A 21,903-nucleotide genomic window follows, 5' to 3' on the forward strand; every position below is an offset into this window, starting at 1 on the left:
TTTATGTTTCAACAATACTGTTGTTAACATGTGGTTAGGTTGTTTTTTTAGATAGAAAAAAGCTCATATTTGAGCTTAAAAAACATGTTTTAGGGCACAATCAAGGCTGCATAAGAGACCAGTTTCTTGTTAAAAAAAAAAAATTGTGCCACCATCCTTGGTAGAACAGAAATGGGTCGTTTTTAGGCGAAAAAGCCGCTGGATAAACAGCAATAGGTCGCTAAAAAGCATGCAGGTTTTTTTTGAAGAGATTTAGCATGAAAGCCAAAGCTAGCAGCTTAGCTAACTTAACTCCCATAAAAACCTGAAACAGGGAAACCGCTCGCCTGGTTAAGTGCAGATTTTGTTTGTCTTATTTTATTGTTTTTATTTATTTATTTTCTATTTTAGTGGTCTACTTTTAGTATTATTATTTTATTTTAACATTTTTTGTCAGTTCTGACTCACGTCTTTGTTTCTTTTAATTGGTTTATTCTTCATCCTTATTATTATTTATTTTTAGTATTAATGGATTTGAGTCACTTTAACGGTCGGTTGCTGGCTTTGTTTTGTGCCTGTAACTTGTACCTCACATGCTGTGCAGCACAATGAAATGTGCTATATATTAAAGTTCTGCTTGCTTGCTTACCTTTGGATAGAGACAGGCTTTTTCGGCTTTCCTGTCTTCAATATACTAAGCTAAGTTGCTGAGCTGCTAGCTTTAGCTTAATATTTAGCGGAAGTCCAATAAGAGTAGTATCAGAGAGCAAAAATAACTTTTTCCCTGAATGTCAAACTTTTCCCTACAGTTTAGGAAACGTTGCAACAGTATGCTCAATATTCATATTTCTGTATATTACATTTTTATTTATTATTTCATTTTATTTTACAGGGGGTGGAGAAAACAATTACATGTCAAAGTCATTAGTCCCTGCATCCACAAAACAGTGACTGTATTACATATTTTTTACCTTTTTTACCAAAAAAAGTTGTTCTTTTTAAAGTATAAAGTGCGGCAGTGATGAGACAACAGTCCAAGTTAAGGGGGATTAGAGTGCAAGAATGTCTGCTCTGACTTTTTTTCATCTCTTGCCGATCAACATTTACTATCACAGGAGGATCCGTCGGTCTCAGTCGTCAGACTAGTGCAGCAGAGGGAAGCAAGACAAAGGAACAACACAGTATCTCCACTAAATAAAGATAACCTTGACCGTGCCATCACTTGCTCTGATGTACAAATACTACAGGCAGCTTCAGCAACACAAGTGATTGTCGTGTAAATTAATATGGTGACGATACATTTGCACAGTTATCTTGTTTTGGCCAGGAGGCAGGTTTGTTAGGGGAAAAAAATTAAACATCAAAAGAAAAAAATATGGCAAAAGTTAAATCCCTTTTTAAACCTTATTTGACTGATTATCTGTCTAAGTTAAAGGAACAGTGTGTATGATTTAGGGGGGTTTAGTAACATCTAGTGGTGAGGATTGCAGATTGCAACCAGCTGAAACTTTCCCTCAGCGTTTATTGTTCTGGAACTTTTTAGCAAAAAATAAAATAAAGTAGTTGCACCTTATAAATCAGTGTTTCTCCTATGCTGTTTGGTTTGTTGCTGACGGGCTGCTAGTTAAACATCTGCTAATGCATGCTCATCTTTTTTCTCCGATAACTTAATGTGTGCTCACATTTTTTCTGATCCAGATGTTCAGGACAGTGTTTCCAAGGTTACGGAAACCTGGAAAAGTCATGGAGTTCTACATCACATTTTCCAAGCCTGAAGTAGTCATGGAATTAGTATAATTAATTGAAAGTTTTGGAAAAGGCCTGGAACACTGTGTTGTGTGTAATGAAATTGTTACAGTAATCGTCTGCGGATAACCGTCCACAAAATGTAACATAGCGGCAAATTTATTTTATGGAGCTGACAATGTAAGATAGCTCTAATATGTGTTGAGGTGTGATTTTTTCGTTTATTATTACATGGGTTTATTCATTTTCTTTTCATGGTACATCTCTCCCTCTGTTCGTGCCAGCTAGCTGAAATTATGTCTGAACAGAATCTGATATGTTTGAAAAATGTCAGGTAAGTGAGGCAAGAAAAAACAGTATTATTTTAAGTCCTTGAAAAGTTAGGGAAAAGTTTTGAAATTTTGTCAGTGAAAATGTGTGGGAACCATGTCAGGAGTTTTTTACTGGGAGCCGAATTATCAACAGAGATCTCCCCCTTTCCAAAACAAACTGACCCAGTGATTTAAACCGGTAAAGACACTGAATTAAGCAGTTTCACGTTAAAAATCTGTGTTTTTACAACGCTGTTTGGCTCGTCACAGAAGGCATGCAAACTACGGTGGCTCATGGACTAATGCAAACGGCCCTATGTAAAGCCAGTGTTTGGTATGTTCATTCTGGGATACAGCAGAAACATGACAGACTCCATAGATGGGGATCCAATCCCTCATTCTAACAAAAACACGATGATTCTTATTTTTGGGTGATTATACACGAAAGAAAACAACATACTTATTATATTTCCATTTCTGCCAATATATCCCCCTAAATCCCACACACTGGAGCTTTAATTATTGCAGATTTGTATTGTTCAGACAGATATGGGTCAAGTCTTGCATGCGAACAAAGTGAAAAGCATCTTTTAAAATTAGAGACACGAGATGAGACGTAAAAACTTGCCGTCTAGAGACAAAACTAATGACAAGAGAGAAGACATTCTGGATAATGAATTAAATATAAACATGATTCGTAAGTGGTTCCCTTTCTGTATCCAACCTAAAACTTTCTTGTAAATTTCTCTCAAATGCCCTAAAATACTTTAAATTCTGTTTTATTTCAATTTCCCTTACCAAAAGGGAATATACGCTGAATGCTGGCCATAAAATGTGCTATACAACATCAGTGAAAACACATAAACGGCTTCATCGGGATTACAAAACACAAGATTCGACATTTTTCAGTTTTTTCGAAGATTGAACATGTACCGTTCTTGGCGTCTCATTGCATTTCCGTAAATTCACACACAGAGAAACAATAACGACATAAAAATGAAAAAAAAAAATCTGGCAGATGCCTTCCAGTCAGTTAAAGATATTTTCCCTTTTGGTTGAGGTAGGAGATTAATCTTAGTCAAATACTGAGCTGTAGATATGTTTATATTGTGTAAGAACGGTTTACATTTGCAGTTAGCAATTTTGTTATGTAATAGTTGTTGTCACTCCGGTGCAGTGACATTGTTCTCTCTCAAATCCTGTTCAAATGAGAGATAACAGCTAAAATATTTCCGGAATGGAAATAAAGCACGGCGGTGATTTTTTTTTTTTTTTTACACAGAGGAAGGCTGCACAAACATAAAGAGAAAGAGGTCGTCAGGGTTTCTAGATGTTTCCACTGAAAGAGGAACTTCACTGCCCTCTAAGGTTGAAAGTTTTTCGTCTGAATCACCTCTGATCGCACCCAGGATCAATGACGGATGACCTCAGAGATTTGTTGCACACATAACCACATCTACAGTTATGTCACAGGGTCCGGAGCACACCTGCACATCACTGCAGCTAGGTGAGAATTCAAAGGGACTCTTGGAGGTTTTCAAAATGTCATTCAACAATTCAAAGTCATTTTGACTCCTTAATGGCTCCTCAGAACACACTGTAGGGTGATCACATGGTACCGTATGGGTGTGAAGTGCGCTGTATAAAAATCATTATAATAATCTGCAACTGCACTCTCTTGTTACACACAATATGCAGTCATATTTATGTGCAACCTTAGTAATCATTCCCCACACAACCCCACAACTGTGTTACATTAGAAACCCTGGATCTTCTTAATTGCGCTTCATAAGCGGCTCATTTGTTTTCAAGTGCTGTACGCGTGATCCCTTGTGAAACCCACTGCACCTTTACCTGGCATTGGTACGGCCCTGGCGCTGCTGAGACAACTTGTTGTGGTGTTCAGTGAGCCACTGGCTGCAGATATTCTGCATCACTGAGTCCTGCGCTCCCTCGGCAGCCTGGAGGACGTCCTGGACCAACGGGCCCGCTCGGCTCGGCTCCAGCTTCACCGCCAGCAGGTACGCTGGTCGCAGTTTACTGCACAGCAGGTAGGCTTTAATCTGCAGAAAGAAGAATGATGTGATCAGAGGATGTTTCTTTTATACAACTTTCTGAGCATCTAAAAACATTGATTAGATTACAGATTAAGATTATAAAATATCATTGGTAAAAGGAAAAAATAGAAGTTAAGAATGTAAGTTGACTGTCACAACCAAAATAGCACTGCGCTCAACCAAAGTGTCCAGAGAACAGGGTAATTGTGATTTCTATATTTATACAAAGCAGCCTCAGGCAAGAAAAGCAACAATAGTGACAGTCAGAGGAGATTAAAATGCTATGCAGTCAGGTGTACCTTGCTCTCTGTGCTCTTGGCCTCCAGAATGAGACTCTCCAGCTCCTTGGCCTAAATCAAAGGACAGCAAAAGTCTTCATAACCAAACTGGATTAATTGTTATGATTTGTTATTATTGTACATTCACAGGCGAATTCACTTTGGAATGCAGCAGCTGATTGCACAATGAATTTTGCGTCACCGACCACTACCTGCAGGTCTCAAGGTCTGATTCACTAAAGATATTACAGTGCAAAAACACCCATAAAGCTTTAAAGCTGGTAGCAATTTGCCTTTTTTTGCAGTAACCACTGTGAAAAAGTGTTGCTAGACTTAGCAGGCAGATCATTAGCAATAAGAAAAAGAAAACTTTTGAGGCACTCCTCAAAACTTCAGGCGAGGACATTAAAATGGACAAAGAGGAACCCTGTTTGGTATTTTAAAGTCCAGCATGTATGATTTAGTGGCATGTAGTTGTCAGGTTGCAGAACTGAAACTTTTTACATATGCCAAACGTGTAGGAGAACTACGTTGGCCGATGCAAAATTTGAACATGTCCATGCTGGGCTACTGTAGAAACAATATGGCTGCTCCCTATGTAGATATAAACAGTTCATTCTAAGGTGACAAAAACACACCAGTTCGTATTTTCAGGTGATAATACAGTGATAAAAAATAGTAATGAATATTATATACTACTCCTGCCAGCAGATGCCTCGAAATCCTACAAACTGGACCTTTAATATCCCTATTTGCTGCCATTATCACTTGAAAGTCTGAATGTGACCCCCTTAAAAATGGGATTCACTTACCACCTAGTCTCTGAGGATGCTGATAATTTCACTTCAACTGTGTGCGGCTGCACAGCACTATTCTTTCTGAAATGGACCATTTGTAATGTATGTATATAACCCTATTTAAATATGAGCAAATAGCTCAGGAGCACTGAAATGCTATTTGCTTAGCAGCTCAGTTAAGGCTTTAAAACAATGTATGCAGGTTTAGCAGCTGCAAAAGCCATGCAATTCTTTTGTTAATTTGCCCCTATTTGTTTCTCTTTTATTTCTGTCACTCACGTCAGCTGGTCCCTTATCTGCAATGGAGACACAGCTGAGGATGAGGGCGTCACAGTCGTTTTTGGTGGCGGTGCCCGATTCACTGACACACTTGAGCAGCTGCCGCACGGCTCCATACTGCCGCTGCCGGACGAGCCTTTGGCCGGCCCGCATGTAGACCGCCTGGGCCTCCAGCTGGAAGTCCTGAGGGAGGAAGAGAGGAGGAAATGAGGATGACAGACACTTCAACTCTTAAAGAGAGCACCACTGACCAGAAAACACTTTGATTCTATTTGTGCTGCATTTTTTTTGTACAGTGAGTTGGTGAATGTGTACTCAGTGTTTTTGTCTATCTTATCCAAGATTAAGTCGTAAATATCTTTAATTATTTGTTGGCAGTATATTTTAATGTGCTCTAGGTGTTGTTACAAAGACATTTACCAAAAATTTGTCCTGAGGCAAGGAAGAGCTGACATGTAAAGAGCGCGTGCTGACAAATGTAATTAGTTGGCAGAGGTACTCTAACTTTTGAAAGGAAAACAGATACTTGGCAAAGATCACCTCATATATGACATACCTGTATGACTCTATATGCAATGCCAAAACCCTCCTCTATGTTTTTGCCTCCAAGCATCACCTGCAATAGAACAATAGATCAAAGACATATTACTGATTTTATTACAGACATGTAAGCAGATTAAATTAATCCTTGTTGGTGCAACCCTGCCATAAATCTCTATAAAGTGTCATCAAGATTTTTAAGTAAATAAAGTTAACCCTTTGAAACGAGAGCATGTTGGCTTGATTTATTTCAAAATAATGGGATGAAGGCAAGAAATGGCCAAAAAAACCCAAAACAAGATATTGGTGAAAGGTTATAAGAAAATTTCCTTGAAAATAAGCACCACAAAAGAAAAAAAACAAAAACAAACAAGAATATTACCTAAAAAAAGTGGTTAGAAATACAATAATAATATAAAAATACATATATTGTTTTTCTGTAACATAGAATGATAAACTTTATTTAAAAAAATTCTGGACATTTTCTAAAGAAATCAAACCAATTTTCTTTGGTTTTAGAGGTTTAAACGCTTGTGAAAGGCGTCTGAACACAACACAAAAAACCTGATGTGATCCAGGTGTTAAATGCACTGTGATAATCACAGGAAACTCACCTTACAGGCAACCTCAACTTTCATGGGGCTCCCTCCAAACAGGGTGGGTGGTGATGTGGAACCAGCAGATTTGGAGGAGGGTGTACTGGTCTGTGCCACCTTAGAGGAGGTGGCGGTCTCACAGCGGTGGAGGAAACGTGTCACCTCCAACTGAAGCTCAATTGTGTTCATGTGCCTATCGAAAATAAGATATTTATAAGATATGTTTTGACCAAAAATAGTTCTAATTAAGCAGAAAAATAAGACCCCAAGATTAATTTTGAATCTCTTTTTATCTCTTTTAGATATACTGAATAACCTGGACACATCACTGGACGACATCATCTTCCTGAAAGTGTTGACCTGAGACCTTCTCCTCCCAGCACCCCGACCCTGCTGCTCCTGCAGGTACGTCCTCAGGTGTTCCTTCGCTCTGACCAACCAGCGCTGCACAGGGTCAAGGTCAAGTTTAAGGTTAAGGGGAAGGTCAACTTTCTGATATGAGCAAGGAGATTTTTTAAAACGTTTTGTCAACTGCATTTCTTTGGGAAAAAAGAGATACATACCTGCTGTTCTCCAAGCTGTAGATACGAACTGGCTCCATGAGTGAAGAATCGAATACATGTCATGGCTGCACGCACATGATCCTGTGCAAAAAAGTATTTTTTAATTATCATGTAAAAATATCACTCTCTGATGCAAAATTATGAACTTACTAAAGAGTATATTTTCTGTAGCTTAATCTTTGTTGGACTTTTTGGGCATCTTTTCCTTTATTAGGCTGACTGTACCGAGCAGTTATTAAGTCATAACAGACATGGATGTAAACTGCAACTTGGCTGGTTGTCGGAGGCATAAAACTAGCATGTGGTAATTCCAGTTTTAGGATAAGACTTTAATGGTCCCCAGAGGGGAAATTCACGCTTCAATCCAACATTATGTGATCCTGCTGCACAGTTTGTGCCAAGATTTGACTAAATATTGCTTCCTTATTAATGGACTGTGTTATGTAATGTATTTTGTCATACCTATTGGTGCTGTTGTAATTTGATATCAGGAGTTCATCAGTTCATCGAGTTTCACCACAGAATATTGCAGTAATAATTATTATATGTAAGTAGTGTAGCAAATATACACGTTTATATTTTATAGAGGTAATTTTAAAGCAGATGCCACACTTTTTACACTTAAGCTGCCCATTCACACTACGCAACTTCAGCCCTGATTTTTCACTCGCTGAATGTGTTTAGAGCTCCCGACAAAAGAGGCAAATCACTTTTGGCTCAGAGCTTGAAAAATCAGGGCTCAAAGTCTATGAGTGAACTGTTCAAGGATACGAGTCAAGCTGACGTGCATCACAGACACGTCCCAGATATTTATCTAGCATGATAAATGTCTGGACATGTCGGTGAGCTGCAGCCAACGAGAGCGTGAGAAGCGGATTATGGGGAATCTGGGGGAGGGGTCGCCTGTTACAACAGGAACTTCACTAAACGTGTTGCATTTGCAACATGGATCAAAGATGTTGCTGCAATGAGACCAAACAGGCAAATTTTGTGAACATCTGTGCCAATGAAAAAAATCCAGTCTTGCATCAGTGTTACGTCATCTCCAGCATCACGTCTTGTTTTTCATGACAAAACATAGTTTGGAGACCAGACACACTCATCAGTGATTCCTGAAGTTGAAGTGTGAACAGCGCAGCGATGTGATGACCTCAAAAACCTCATCTGGGCACTCCTGTGAACTTGGCACAGACCGTGTTCCTTTGGTTTCTGACATTTCAATCAAGCCAAAATAATTGACCTTTAGGGCCCACTTTAATATTACACACACTCCTACCGCTGTGCGAGCAAAATGTACTTCTTAAAATCAGTTCATTTTTTAACAAACATCAGTCCTCATCATACATATCAACTCTTCGTTAATTTTCAGAATTTTAACCCTTTAAATGCCAGGTTTTTTGTCATGATGCCACTATGTTTTTAGGTGAACCCCAGCCAGAGATATGTCAATGATTTGCAGCAAAATTGATTCTGACAGTGCACCTAGTGGACTAGCATGTAGTTTCTCCATATGCCAAATATGGTTAAAATGACATCATCAGTTTGAAAAAAAATCCCAAAATGCCACCCAGATATAATACATTGCATGCTTTTATGCTTTGATGGCTATAGGGTCATGCCTTATGCATGAACACAGCCAAAATAATAAAAAAATCAAGAGCGAAAAGCACGTAAAATGGGCCAAATAGTCCCTAAGGATTTTTAAAAAAAGAGATTAAAGATTCTAACCATCATGAACTGTTGCAGCTGGTAGAGAGTGTTGTAGTATCCCCGTCGCTGCAGGAACTGGCAGGAGGCGATGAGGTAGCGGCTGCATGTTTCCAGGCCGGGGTCAAGCTTTTCCATTATGCCCTGCAGCATGCCAAGACGCCCCCGCTCCAGACTGGGCTGCAACACACCCTCTAGAAATACCTCATCTGGGCACTCCTGAGCCATGATAAAGCAGAAAAAACGCTTTAAACTTAACTTAAAGTTTAAAGTAAACTTAAAGTTTACTTAAACTTTAACGTAACGTATGTGTAGGTAAAAGGAGAAAAAAGGTGTAGTCATATTTTGTGGTAAGCTTCCTCCATTTCTGCTACTTGTTTAACCTATTTTAAGGGTCTGACTCACTGGACAGAGTTAAGGTCACCTGACATCCAGCCAGATTTGAGATCTTGGCAACATGGCAAGGTGTCAAATCATATCTGAAGTCCCTCTTGCCACTGACTGTTCTGACATTTCCAATGAAATTAAACTAACTTTTCCAGAAGCCTCACCTTGTTGAGCAGGTGTGTCAGGGCTTCTGTCATGCAATCATGTCGCATATAGAAGCTGATTAGTGCCATATGAGTGCCATATGTGTTCAGGTAGTAGAGACACTCCTGGTGAAGGTTGCTGCTCTGCGTCTGACCCTCTGGACGATCCACAGGACCGGCTTCGGACAGAGCGTCCTCCAGCTCCCGCAGGGACGCCAAGATGTCCTCACCAAGAGACTGACACAGACACAGGACAACACTGTCAGCACTAACATTGCAAAGAAGGTCAAGACTTTATATGTGCATGTAGGCGAGTATAAAAACATTCATTGTAGTTCAACATTATATGAGGAGGTGTATCTGACTGCATTTACATGCACGATAATATTCCACTATGATTCAAAATATGATAATATTCAACATTTGATATGGGTCATGTTAACAACATATTCCCTTTGGAAACTCTGATAAGGCTTATTCTTAATGTAGCATTTTAAGATTAAGACATGTGGGATATATCAATATTATTTGGGTTTTAGAAGCATTCTTTGGACATGTTCACAGTCCATTGGGAATATGCATCTCAACTGTTTTGTTTTTTGTGAAAAAAAGATGCAGTATAAATTAGGTTAATATTATTGTAAATGTCATTAAAATGTAATGTTTTGTGCATTTAAACACAGTCACTGCACCACTAGCAGTTGTTTGCAAAGAACACAGATTCACATATTGTCCTGATCTCTCACTTTAAACTCCTATATAATCCTGGCCAAGAGAAGCCACACATGCCAGGACACACTAGTGTCCTCTGAGGACCTGCGACCTCCTGTCACCAAACAAGAAGGTACCTGAGGTCGAGACGGGGAGATTCTTGAGGTGTCATGTAACAGAGCTGGGGGTTGATGAGGTCTTGCACATTCTGTATGACTCCAGAAAGTTCACACCAGAGAAGTGACACTACCTCCCCTCTGCTGTGTCATAACAAAGTTTACTGCAGAAATAAAGCTACAGATTGAAGAAGGATATGAATTTTAAACAGCCTTACATGAGATGCAACTACAGAGTCCACTTAAGATATTATATCTGACAGATTCACCAGTGATTTCAAAATCTGGTTACAGTGATTCATATGTTTCACTGAGCTTCTCATTTTATATTTTCAGCTGGAGTCACTCTAAAAATTCCCTCCTAAAACTGTACTCTTGCACCACTAATAAAACACAATAAATCATTTTGAAAGTGAAAGCTTTTGGCAAGTTTTCTTTGCAAAAGACAATGCAGAACACTTGGCTGCAAGCTGCATTAAAAGACATTAAAGGATAGTTCACTCAGAAATTAAAGTCAAGTCATTATCTACTCACCCTCATGACGATGGAAAGTCAGGTGAAGTTTTTAAGTCCACAAAACCCTGCCAGAGTTTCATGGGGAAAAGGCATTGCACTCATCTCATTTTACACAAATGGTGATCAGGATTCAAATGTTAAAAAAAGACATAATTAAACAACAAAATGTCCAAGTGTCCTGAAGCCCCAATGTGTCAAGTTGTTTTGAAAAATCTCACTGGCGTCACAGAGCGAGACTTGTGGAGTTAGCAGCAAGCAACAAGTCCCTTTGTTAGATTTAAAACTACTGTGTGTGACGGGAAGCTTCCAGGTAGCATATAAACACCAGATTGCAGATACCATAAGGCCTTGCGCGAGGTAATATACGTGACGCAGCTCCCACACTTGGAGTTATAGGCTACACCAAGGCTAAAAATATGATGCCAGAGATGATTTTGAAAATAGCTTGGCACTTTTGGGCTTCAGGACATTTGGATTACTTTGGACGAGCAGTATGGAGACATTTTGTGGTTTTATTATGTCTTTTTTTTTAATGTTTGAATCCTATCCACTGTTTGTTTCCATTGTTTGGGAGATGACTGCAGCGCCTTGTCCCCGTGAAACTCCATTTTGTGGACTATTTTAAACTTCATCCGACTTTCCATCGGCATGAGGGTGAGTCGATAATGACCGAATTTTCATTGATCTGTCCCTTTCTTTGAAAGTTCTTTATATCCATTTTCACTATGACAAAAGTAACAAAGATAACCTACATCTTACAGTTAAAAACATGCTCCAGTGTATAACTGATGTACACCTGATATGTTCATAAATCAAACTTAAAAAATAAAATGTTAAGCAGGAGCAGCATGTCTAACCTTAAAAAACATCAGGTGTGTATATTGCAAAGGCCATAACATGATAAACTCTTTCTTAATTGACACACCTGTGTGGAGGGTTTGTCGAAGACTGTCGGAAATGGTCTCCACAACTTTCTTTTCTGAAACCAGTAGTGTATGTCTAATTTTTTTAGCTTTATGTTAAACAGCACATCCCTTATCCAGTGAGAAACTGAGGGTGGGTGAGCTATTCCTTTAAGTTTGAGTTAAAAAGGTCAATTTGGTTACACATTTGCATTTGGGGATGATGGTGTTGCTGATGCCACATAGATGTCAGTTCAGAAATGTCTAACCTTTTACAGTGTAGCAATAATGCAGGCTAAATTATAGCGATTGAAAGAGAAGAGCATTTTCTGCTCCTGTATGGGCTATAATGACAGTGTTTGAGAGTAGACAGAGATGCTAGTTGGATAAAGAATAAGATGTGTCTTCCTACCGTGGTCACAGTGGGTTGTACGGTAGTCTCCAGGTGTTGGACGACCTCCTGCAGCAGTAATGGACCCAGGTTGAGCTGGTTGCGGTCCACTGGAGCCTTCAGGAAGCGGGCAAACTTCTCTCTCGCTCCGGTAAGGTTTCCTGCCTTTAGAGATGCTATCCCCCATGCCTGCCACACACCACTAGGGTCCAGGCCACTCTTGGTAGACACCTGGCAGAGCAGCAGACAAGCAACCGAAAATAATAAGAACAGCCGTGGAGTTTAAAGTTTTCTGTACCATGATGGTCTCAGACTTTTTTACAAAGTTGTGGGCCAATATTCTAAAATATTACATGTATACAGCTGTACCATACAGTTGAAAACTTCACTCATACCAGTGACATTCATTCATTCATTTGTAAATGTCGTACAACAACTACACCACCTATTTTGTAATTGATACTACTGTAATACTCTGTGGTTATAGATGTCAAAAAGCCTGAAGGAGACACTGCTCTGTAAATCATACCTGGAACAACAAAGGTGTGGCAGGGAGTTGGGAACCATTAAGCTAAAAGAATCAAGGTTGCTAAAGCAATCAAAATCTTGGCATGTACTCGTGTAAAACAAAGTTATGAAACAGAAGCGGGTTGGGAGGGTTGTTTATATTGCATAATGATGAGTGTATGATTGAAGAGAGACAAAAGTTAAAGAAAAACATCACCACCTTGCGGTTTTGTGCCTCTGCCAACCAATTAAGATGCAGTTTACATCCATGCCTGTTTGGACTTGTATAATATGCAGTGGAGACTTTAAACCTGTGAGACCTGAATGAGTGTCACTTTTTCTTGTCCTGCAATAAGACACCACGTTTAAACCTTTGAAATCTTAACAAATTGGCCTGATTTCTTTAGAAACATGGGGAAAAAAAGGGAGTGAGCAACCTAGGGAAAAATATCCCCAAAAAATATTTATACTGACTTTCCACAAAATTAATATAATTTTAAGCACTTTTTCATGTTATGTTCCATGTTTGTTTCTTTTTTCCATTTTTCTGGTAATATTGTTGTATATTTTAAAAAAATGGCTCATTGCCCTTTGCCCAAGTTCTTTAAAAATCATGAATCAATCAAGCTAATTTGCCCTGGTCTCAAAGAGTTAAGGGAACATAATAAAAAGCATTATGTGTATTTTTTGTACAATGGAATTTTTGACTGTATTAACATGTATGATTCTGGTGAATAATAATGTCTAATATACATTTGTGTAAACTTTTGTCATAACTGGCATTTGATTCTTGGGTTATGGCCAAAAACAAATATTTGAGATCACTATGACTTTTGAACTTTGACAACCAAAATCTGATCAGTTTATTCTTGAGTCCAAGGGGATGTTTGTGCCAAACTTGAAGAAATCCCCTCCAGGTGTTCAGGAGAAATCACATTTGTGAGAATGGGACAATAAGGTTATGCCTCCAGCAACAACCGCACCAGCACAGAGGTATAATAATACAATTATCAAAAGAAAAACAAATAAGCCACCAACTGTCTCACCTCCACTGCCAGCTGGTAGTGCTCTGCTTCCAAAAGCTGGTTTCGGAGGCGCGTGACAGCAGAAGTCTCCAGAATGTCATCCAGAGAAGGAATATATTTGTAGTTAGCCGTCACAAGGATTTTCAGCACGTCTACTTTGCTGATGTAACTGTGGAAACAAAACAAATAAAACAGGAAGCAAAACTGTGTAAAAATCATGAGCGTGTTTGTGTGAGACAAATAAAAGAACACACACACACAGTCAGAGACTTCATTTCCTTAGCTGCAACTGTGCCATAGGTTACTATGCAAGTAGTGACACGTAGAAGTATGCAACAAGTTCAGTCACTTCAGATCTGTTGGAAGAGATAAAGCACATCTAACCACAATGACAGCAACTGTCTTAATGACACTCACTCATCTGGGGAGTTAAGAGTCAACAACTAAAGCGGCAATAATCAATATGTGTTAGATTAACAATGAATTAGGGTCTGTGATTACACGCACAAAATATCCAGGGTTCCTGCAGCTCAAGGCCAGGTAGATTTAAGACTTTTTAAAGGCTTTTTCAATGCCACTTGGATTAAATTTAAGACCAATTTTTCCAACAACGAAAATTGAAAGACCATTTTATTTTGCCCAAATGTGCAACATAAAGCATGGCTTTTCTTTTTTCCAGTAAAAATGTTAGATTAAAAACAAGCCTATTTACAGTGGGACACCTGGAGGACAATGAACATATCATATAGTCAAAAAGGTATCTATTTGGTTTACCAACAGAAGAGGAAAATATCTGGTATTTGTGGATGGTTTTTATTGGTGATTTTGTGTTTCTCAATCTACATTGGAGATTCCATTGCATTGATTCCCATAATGACGAGTTTAAGAAAAGGAATTTATTAAATTATTTGACAAAACAGGAAATATGTCACCAACTATTTTGAGATCTTACAATACAATATCAGAAAGAAATGATTAATAAAATCCTACTTCCCCCTGTCTGAGCATTTGTACGACTTCTGATTGATTCATTTAAGTCGATTTAATTCCAATTACGGCCTTGTTTTTTCATTTGCTTTTACTTTCGCAAGTTTTACAGCAACTAATTAGTGAAGAAAGTTGAACATGTAGATACCAAAGAGTCACATATTTTTCTCAGACGTTGGTGGAGACAAAACCTAAGCTAAAACTCCCATATGATGGTAACGCTGCTCTGTGTCTGATGGGTATGAAGTTGTTTGCTAATTTGTAGTAATTCTGCATTGGAGCAGTTACATAATTCATTTTTTATTGATACCTTTGCTTTTTTTTTCTGACACCTGTCACAATGTCTTCTGTGAAAAAAGGCCTGAAGGAAACACATACCTGTGTTTCACCCACACAGGTGTTTTCATTAATTAAACCTCTCCTGAGACCGTCTGGAAATGTGAAGACTGCAATTGATTCACGGCCCACTCACTCTCATTTTTTTCCACCTTAAGGGGAAACAACTTACGTAAAACTACCTTAAACCCCAGAAACGTATAAGTCCATGACATTTGGCGGCATCATGTAATTCCCAGAATAACAGCGGCCAATTTCAACCAGACTAAAGGTCTAATTTGAGAAAGGCAGAGTGACTGAAAACACCTGTTTGGTTTTGGGCCTTTAAAAGGATAGTTGGAATGTTTTGAAGAGGAGCTGCATGTGGTACTTATCTGTCATCAGTATGTTAACTACAGCAGATGGCGGCTGGTGAACCCCCAGTTTGGAAAAGAAAACAGGAATTTTAACTATTTAATGTATTGCTATGGACAGGGACAGAAACATATGCTGTCATATGGGGCTGGGCCATATGGCTTTAAAATAATAAAACCCTGAAATTTTTAAAGGCTATATTCTATATTCTAATTCTGCACATTACTATGTTTGCACATACACCTTCACTTTTTGCACACTTAATTGCACATTTTTTCTTTTTTATTGCTTTGTTTTGTTCTCTATATATACTGTACTTATCTTTATTATTATTATTATTATTATTTTATTTTATCTTATTCTATCCTATTTTATTCTATGTTAAGTGCCTTCCTTTATTATTAAATAGTCATGGTCTGCAGAAGCCCTGCTTTGTGATTGTGTCTGTGAGACAGAAAGAGTCTGAGGAGAGAGCAAGAGAATCATAATGTGTGGCTTACAAAAACGACGTGAGAAATTATACTCGATGTATGTAATATTGTCATTTTATATATTGCACAAGGAACAAGCCGCGATACCTCCAGTATATCTGACAACACGCCCACCGCTACTGTCATATCACTCCGTTCAAACACACCAGACTGCACTGACAAAAACAGCAATTTTACATCACAGAACAAAGGAGCTGCATCTACTGCTGCCTCCATCGGTTGTGTTATTGTGTGACTTTGGTTAATCTGCACTAACCTTTTGAAACACAAAATTAAAAAAATAACACAAAAAATCTAAATGATAGAGGCAGTAGTAGACCAGCAACTCGTGTGTTCAGCCAGGTAAAATTACTGTTGTCTTAAATAGAGAACTACTGGCTTTGAAGAGAGTGACGTAATGGCTTCAGTTCCACTTTGAATAGAGCTGTCTGACAGCAAGGTAAAGCAGAGAAAATATTCTCAAGATGGCATATACTTAAACTATTGTTTTTTTTTTGTTTTTTTTTAGTAGCCTATAATATGTTTTGTTCCTGCACCCGTTCACAGCTCAAACAACCCCACTTCAAAAAATCCTAACCATCCCTTTAAGGATGCGAGACCAACCGGCTCAGAAACTTCACAGTTCATCCAAAGTCACAGATCTCATCACAATCTCCTTAAATCCATCTCACACTCACTTTCCCACCATTTGAATAACTGCACAATGTCCTTAGCAACAGGAAAAAAAATGCTAACATTGCAATGACTCAGGGTTACATCTTACCTGTCACATAAGGCGAGATCCTGGCTGCGGCCGACCTTCACGAACATCAGCTTAGCGCTGAAGAGCAGCTGCCGCATGATGTCAGTGAGGAGGCAGGCGTCCACTTCTGGATTGTTCAGCTTACGAGACAGAGAGCGGCAGTGGTCGATGAGCTGATGACCACAGGCCGTCTGGTCGCTGTGCAGAGACAAGATGGCCACGCAGAGGTACGCACTGGGAGCCTTGGGGTTTTAGCAAAAGACCATAATCAGTTTGACTGTAATCACAGGGTTCATTCGACTATAAGAATGTAGTGTTCTGTCAACTATGGGTGTGCCATATCATATTACTCACGATAATACTGGTATAATTTTTTATATGATATGAGAAATTCCTATCGTGAAATTGGCAATATTTTAACTTTTTGTCATGATGGGTTTGATGGTCAGTGCTGAATAACACTCATTACAGCAGGAAGAGTAGAGGAGACCTGACAGAGCGAGCAGGTCCAGGTGGACCTTAACAACTTCATTAACTCAACATTTTTTGTTATATAAAGTATTCATTTATTTATTTTATTATTTATCTATATTTGTTTTGTAATTATTATTTTTTTCTTTTTATAGTCTTTTTACTATTTACAGATTCAAGGGTACATTTTTTTTTCATTTGTCAGCTGTTTAGATCATGATTTGTTTGTTTTTTCTGCTCTATTTGCATTTTATACAGAATCTGAATCTCACTCTGAGATACTGTTGCTTTTGCAAACTAAAGAAATGAGAGATTTTTTTAAATGTATTTTTTACTGAATATCTGAAGGCAAACTTTTACCTCTATGCTGACTTATAAAACTATAACACTTCTTTTGTTACAACTGGATATTCTAGAAAAGAATAAATATTTGTTAGTATTTTCTCATATCATCAAGAACATTGTTATAGCAAAAAATACTGAAATATATTGATAATATTTAAGGGCAATTTCGCCCTAAAATGCTACAAATAATCTAAAGTTTAGGCTCCACTTCATTATAGTGTCTATTTACAGTCTAAAACAAGTGACTAGAATTTATTTACAGCAGAGCATGGATCCTTATCCATAATGTTTATTATTAGAGCAGCAATGCTGTTGTACTTTGTACAAGTCATCTGCAGTGAGTTTAAAATGACTGATCCAGAGCAATGATAAATGTTGAAATCCTGACCTGTTCATAATAGAACTCGCTCCGCAGCAGCTGGTTCTCTGAAGCATTTGTGCTGAGTTGGATCTGTCGTTGGACCACTTCAGGCAGATGCAGCATCCCATCGAGAGCTTCCTCTGTGACCACGGGGCTTCCAGCTACTGCACACAGACAGATGGGGTTTTCGGATAGTCCAGGTGGCAGGTGTGATGTTGCAGAATGCATGTACGAGGATTTTAGCCAAGCCTGCATCCTGCTTTTACTGATGAATAAAAGGTGTGGCATTTTTTCTCTCTTTGATATAACGAAGAGGAAGTTCACATGAAATTAACATGAAAGTTCTCAGATACTTAACCCATTTTTTGCATAAAACTGAAATTTTGAATTTCCTTTGGTGAAAGTGTTTTCTGAGCTTGCTTAAGCACACATGTAAAGAAATTTAAAAATCAATCCAACAGTTTTGTTGAAAAGTGACTTTTTCTTATGAATGAAAAATCCCACTTTCATAAGGATTTTTTTAAAACAAAGAAAAAGGCTTACATTATGATTATTAAGTTTCTTTCACACAAATTTTTTTCACACTGCATATGTAGGCATATCTTTGATATTCAACTTGTTAGACATTAATAGAGATCAAATAATTGGGCACATGGGAGTACTGTATGTTTTTTCCTAAATATAATTAAATATATAGCAACAAAAACAGTAGTCCCATGTGCCAAAAGACTAAATTGGCTGCATCGGAGAAATTACAAGGAGCACAATCAAGTATTTGTTGTCCAAAATATGCACACAAAAGCAGTGTAGAAAAAAAACATTTGATAAACACAATGTTAATGTTTTATTCCTTTTTTTTTTTTCAAAAACTTCTGACTTTGACTACAGATAAAAGTGTGACTTTTCCTGTGATCTAGAAATGTTAATATTGTATGGTTAGATACTTGACTTAAATATGTCCGTACGAGATTTCAAGACTTAAGTCCAATAAGAACACCTTTTTTCATAATTACACTAAATACAGCCTTTGAGAACAAATGTTTACCTTCAGCTGGCTCCAGCTCATCGTCAGAACTGCACATGGAAAAAAAGAAAACAGAATTTCATAACACGGTAATGTGTCTGATTTTATATAAATCTACTTCTTGAAGGGTTCCCCCCCAAATTTTATTCCATCCTTTTGTTTTTTAGGTCAAACACTAAACTAAAAAGTGATACAAGCTCTGAGATTTATTATTTATAAGTGCCCATACTGACAGCAACCTCTTAAATTATCACAATTTATCAACAACATGTCAAATAAAACCTGCTTAATTATTTAAAATAGCTGCAAGGTCGGTATTTTTGTTTCTTTGCTGGATTATGTCATTATGTGTGATAGTTTTTCATGACTACAGAAAACATCTTATGAATATTGCACCTGTGTTGTTACAAAAACATTTTATTTGACGTGTGCATCACAAGGTCTTACTCTGGGTGAAAGTAGGCGAAACACTGGTCACAGACTCGGACTTCGTCTCCTGGGCAGCCTTCAACGGGCATCTTATGTTCTGAACACGCGTGACAAACCAGACGGCCACATCTTCGACAGTGATGTCGTCTGTTGAACTGAAAACGTAAAAGACAAAAAGACATAATTCGTTTGACAACCAGTTTTAAAATCAACAGTCATGTTACTCTCATTAGTTTCCTTTAAGGAGGTAAAATATTATGTCTCCACATCATACAAGATCAAATGATTCTCTTTTACTTAAAGTCCTTAGAGTTTGTACTGAACTTGGAAGATCTGCGTTCGGTTTTGATGCTCTGACCTCTCGCTACTGAATTTCTGTTTGCGCCTTGTTTTAAATTATTGTTTTTCGTACTGATAAAAGAATATTGTACTTGCTTTAATCTGCTTTAATAATTTGTATTTTCTTATTTCTATTTACAAATACTTGTTTTTACCCTTTGAAACCTGGATCAACATCACTTTTCTTGTGCTGCTTTCAGGTATGGATACAAGTATTTAAACCTTTGAGCTGTGAGCAAATTGGCTTAATTTCTTTCAAAAATATGAAATAAAAGGCAATGAGCAACTTGGAAATAAATGTTTTACAAACTGCAAGAAATAGAAAATAATTTTAAAAAAGCAAGAGAAATATGCAAACAAGATAAAAGGTAGGGAAACACTATATAATTATTATAATTACATATTTAAAATTCTGTTGCATTTATTATAGGTTTTTAAGCACTTCTTTTTTAATATTTATTTTATTTATTTGGTATTACTTCTTTTTTTCTGGGTCTTTTCTTCTTCTTACGTTGCTCATTGCCTTCTTTCCATGCATTTGAAAGAAATCAAGCCAATTTGCTCAGGTTGCAAAGGGTTAATGATTTATTGCTCTTTGCATCTTGTGTCTTTCATAAACTGTATTTGGCTGTTTTTTATCTTTATACTTGACATCACTGTAAATGAGGGCCAGCCCTGAATGATTTTCAGAGGATAAATGCAAAGATAATAATAATAATAATAATATTAATTACAATAACAATAATAACTGATGTGTCCCCTTGTATATCGAAAATATGTTTGATATGTCTGCTCGTACTTCTGTTTAATTTCTGACAACTGCAGTGAGTCTGCATTGCCCACTCACCATAGTGAACCTCTCACGCTGGCAGACCATGCACATGAGCTGCTTGGTGTCGGGGACCCAGTCTTTGCGGGCTGGGGGATGGTCTGGAGGCTGAAACTTGGCAGGCGAGCGTCGGTTTCTGCCTGCAGAGATTCGATCCCTGTCCGTGCTGTTTGAGGAGGAGGTGTGTGTTGGGGTGCTGCCTAAAAAAACACAAGAAAGGACAGAAGAACATTATGTTTCAAACAAGGAGCATCACTCACTAGTTGTACACTTAACACTAAATTCACACCAGAAACGCCATCAGAAAAAGCTTCATTTGCATTTTTTAAAGCAATATTTACAATTCCTTGGGCAGAATATGTGACATCCAGCAGTGCTGTTGTGTGACTGACTTCATATGCATGTCATATTGTTACTGTACAAACGTCTCACCTGTGGAGGATGTTGGAGATTCGAGTCGATTGGATGATAAGGAGCCGGTATCTTGAGCAGGACACTGCAGCAGCACATCCTGGAGGCTGATTACAGAGTCTGAAAAACAAGCAGGCAAATATTTAGTGGAAGCTACTTTGGCTGCTGGCTGTGCTAACATATGAGCTTAAAAGTTTCAAAGACAAGTGTATCTTTTTGGTGCACAAGCAGATTCTGTGTTTTAAAATTTAATTCCAAGCCTTGAAAAATTTATACATGAAAAATTTGCCAGAAGCACTCCACTTAATTTTTAATGGTACCAAATTAAGCCTGAAGGCAAAAAAGTCCTCGTCATTCTGTGAGAGTTTGTTTGAATTTGTCTCCTTTATGTGTGAGGACTGCATGTTTGTCACCACATAATTTGCACTCAGCACTGACCGGATCGAGACCTCTCTCTGGGGGCGCAGGAGAAGTCGAGGGCCTTGCAGGCGTAGTCTGCCAGCAGCTTATCGATGTCCTCGGCACCGAAGCCGGCCTCCTGACCAACCAGGAAACTCTGCAGGGTTTGCACCGCCACGTCTGCCCAGTCCACCTTTAGGTTCATCAACAGCTGCTCTAGCATCAGCAGCGGCTCTGACAGCAGCGGGAAATACTCCTGCCTAGCGGCTGGAGGCAGAGTCAGTAACACCTGGAGGATAAAAGACATCCACTGATATAAACACAACCTGAAGCTTTCATGGTAAACTGATCAACGAATTCTGCTTGGTCAACTTTAAGAAAACATAGGGCAATGTTTTGCAACAGATTATTGTCTTTGATAGTTAAAATCATTACACTCACTACAGAACCAGTCAGGTAAAGCACTAATCGTGTCATTTGCTGATTACTAAAAGAATTGGCTGTGCTACTCTGTAGCACAAGTTAATACTCATAACAAAACATTTGCCAGTAGGTGAAATGGAAAAGGTCATTCCTGCACAATTATAAAAATTTCACAGTTGAAGAGTTGCAAAACCAGAAGCCAGGGTTTAGACGCATGTAAGCCTGGGTTTGTCACTGAGTTGCAAGAAAGGATTTTTTTCACCTCAGAAGAGAAAACAGACTGTTTGTGACTGACGGTATGAGCATGAATCAGGTTTCCTCTCATTCGAGTGAACTTCAGTGGATACAATACCACTTAACATTTCTAAGGGAATCCCACAGAACTTAATTGAGACAGACTGAAACTGAGTA

General features: G+C 38.2%; 1 protein-coding gene across 5 annotated transcripts in view; it reads right to left on the reverse strand.

Annotated features, from left to right (window-relative positions):
- Nucleotides 1–350: 350 nt before the first annotated feature.
- The window catches only part of zfyve26 (zinc finger, FYVE domain containing 26), a 42,753-nt gene continuing 21,200 nt past the window's right edge, over nt 351–21,903 (reverse strand). For 3 of the 5 annotated variants that reach the window (XM_042500578.2, XM_042500581.2, XM_042500576.2), the window contains exons 26-43: nt 21,109–21,358; nt 20,692–20,790; nt 20,278–20,459; nt 19,110–19,246; nt 18,684–18,712; nt 17,666–17,802; nt 16,483–16,703; nt 13,573–13,720; nt 12,041–12,250; nt 9,405–9,620; nt 8,875–9,072; nt 7,147–7,227; nt 6,900–7,027; nt 6,602–6,776; nt 6,004–6,063; nt 5,448–5,630; nt 4,393–4,443; nt 351–4,099 (exon numbers count right to left, since the gene is read on the reverse strand). In XM_042500578.2, coding sequence (XP_042356512.2) covers nt 3,887–4,099; nt 4,393–4,443; nt 5,448–5,630; nt 6,004–6,063; nt 6,602–6,776; nt 6,900–7,027; nt 7,147–7,227; nt 8,875–9,072; nt 9,405–9,620; nt 12,041–12,250; nt 13,573–13,720; nt 16,483–16,703; nt 17,666–17,802; nt 18,684–18,712; nt 19,110–19,246; nt 20,278–20,459; nt 20,692–20,790; nt 21,109–21,358 — 2,718 coding nt within the window. In that variant the 3' untranslated portion in view covers nt 351–3,886. The remainder of the gene's footprint in view (nt 4,100–4,392; nt 4,444–5,447; nt 5,631–6,003; nt 6,064–6,601; nt 6,777–6,899; nt 7,028–7,146; nt 7,228–8,874; nt 9,073–9,404; nt 9,621–12,040; nt 12,251–13,572; nt 13,721–16,482; nt 16,704–17,665; nt 17,803–18,683; nt 18,713–19,109; nt 19,247–20,277; nt 20,460–20,691; nt 20,791–21,108; nt 21,359–21,903) is intronic. The other 2 variants (XM_042500582.2, XM_042500577.2) reach the window with 1 other exon arrangement.

Source organism: Plectropomus leopardus, chromosome 14 (assembly GCF_026936395.1).
Source record: "Plectropomus leopardus strain MGB_pleo_1.0 chromosome 14, ASM2693639v1, whole genome shotgun sequence".
In the NCBI taxonomy this organism is placed as follows: domain Eukaryota; kingdom Metazoa; phylum Chordata; class Actinopteri; order Perciformes; family Serranidae; genus Plectropomus; species Plectropomus leopardus.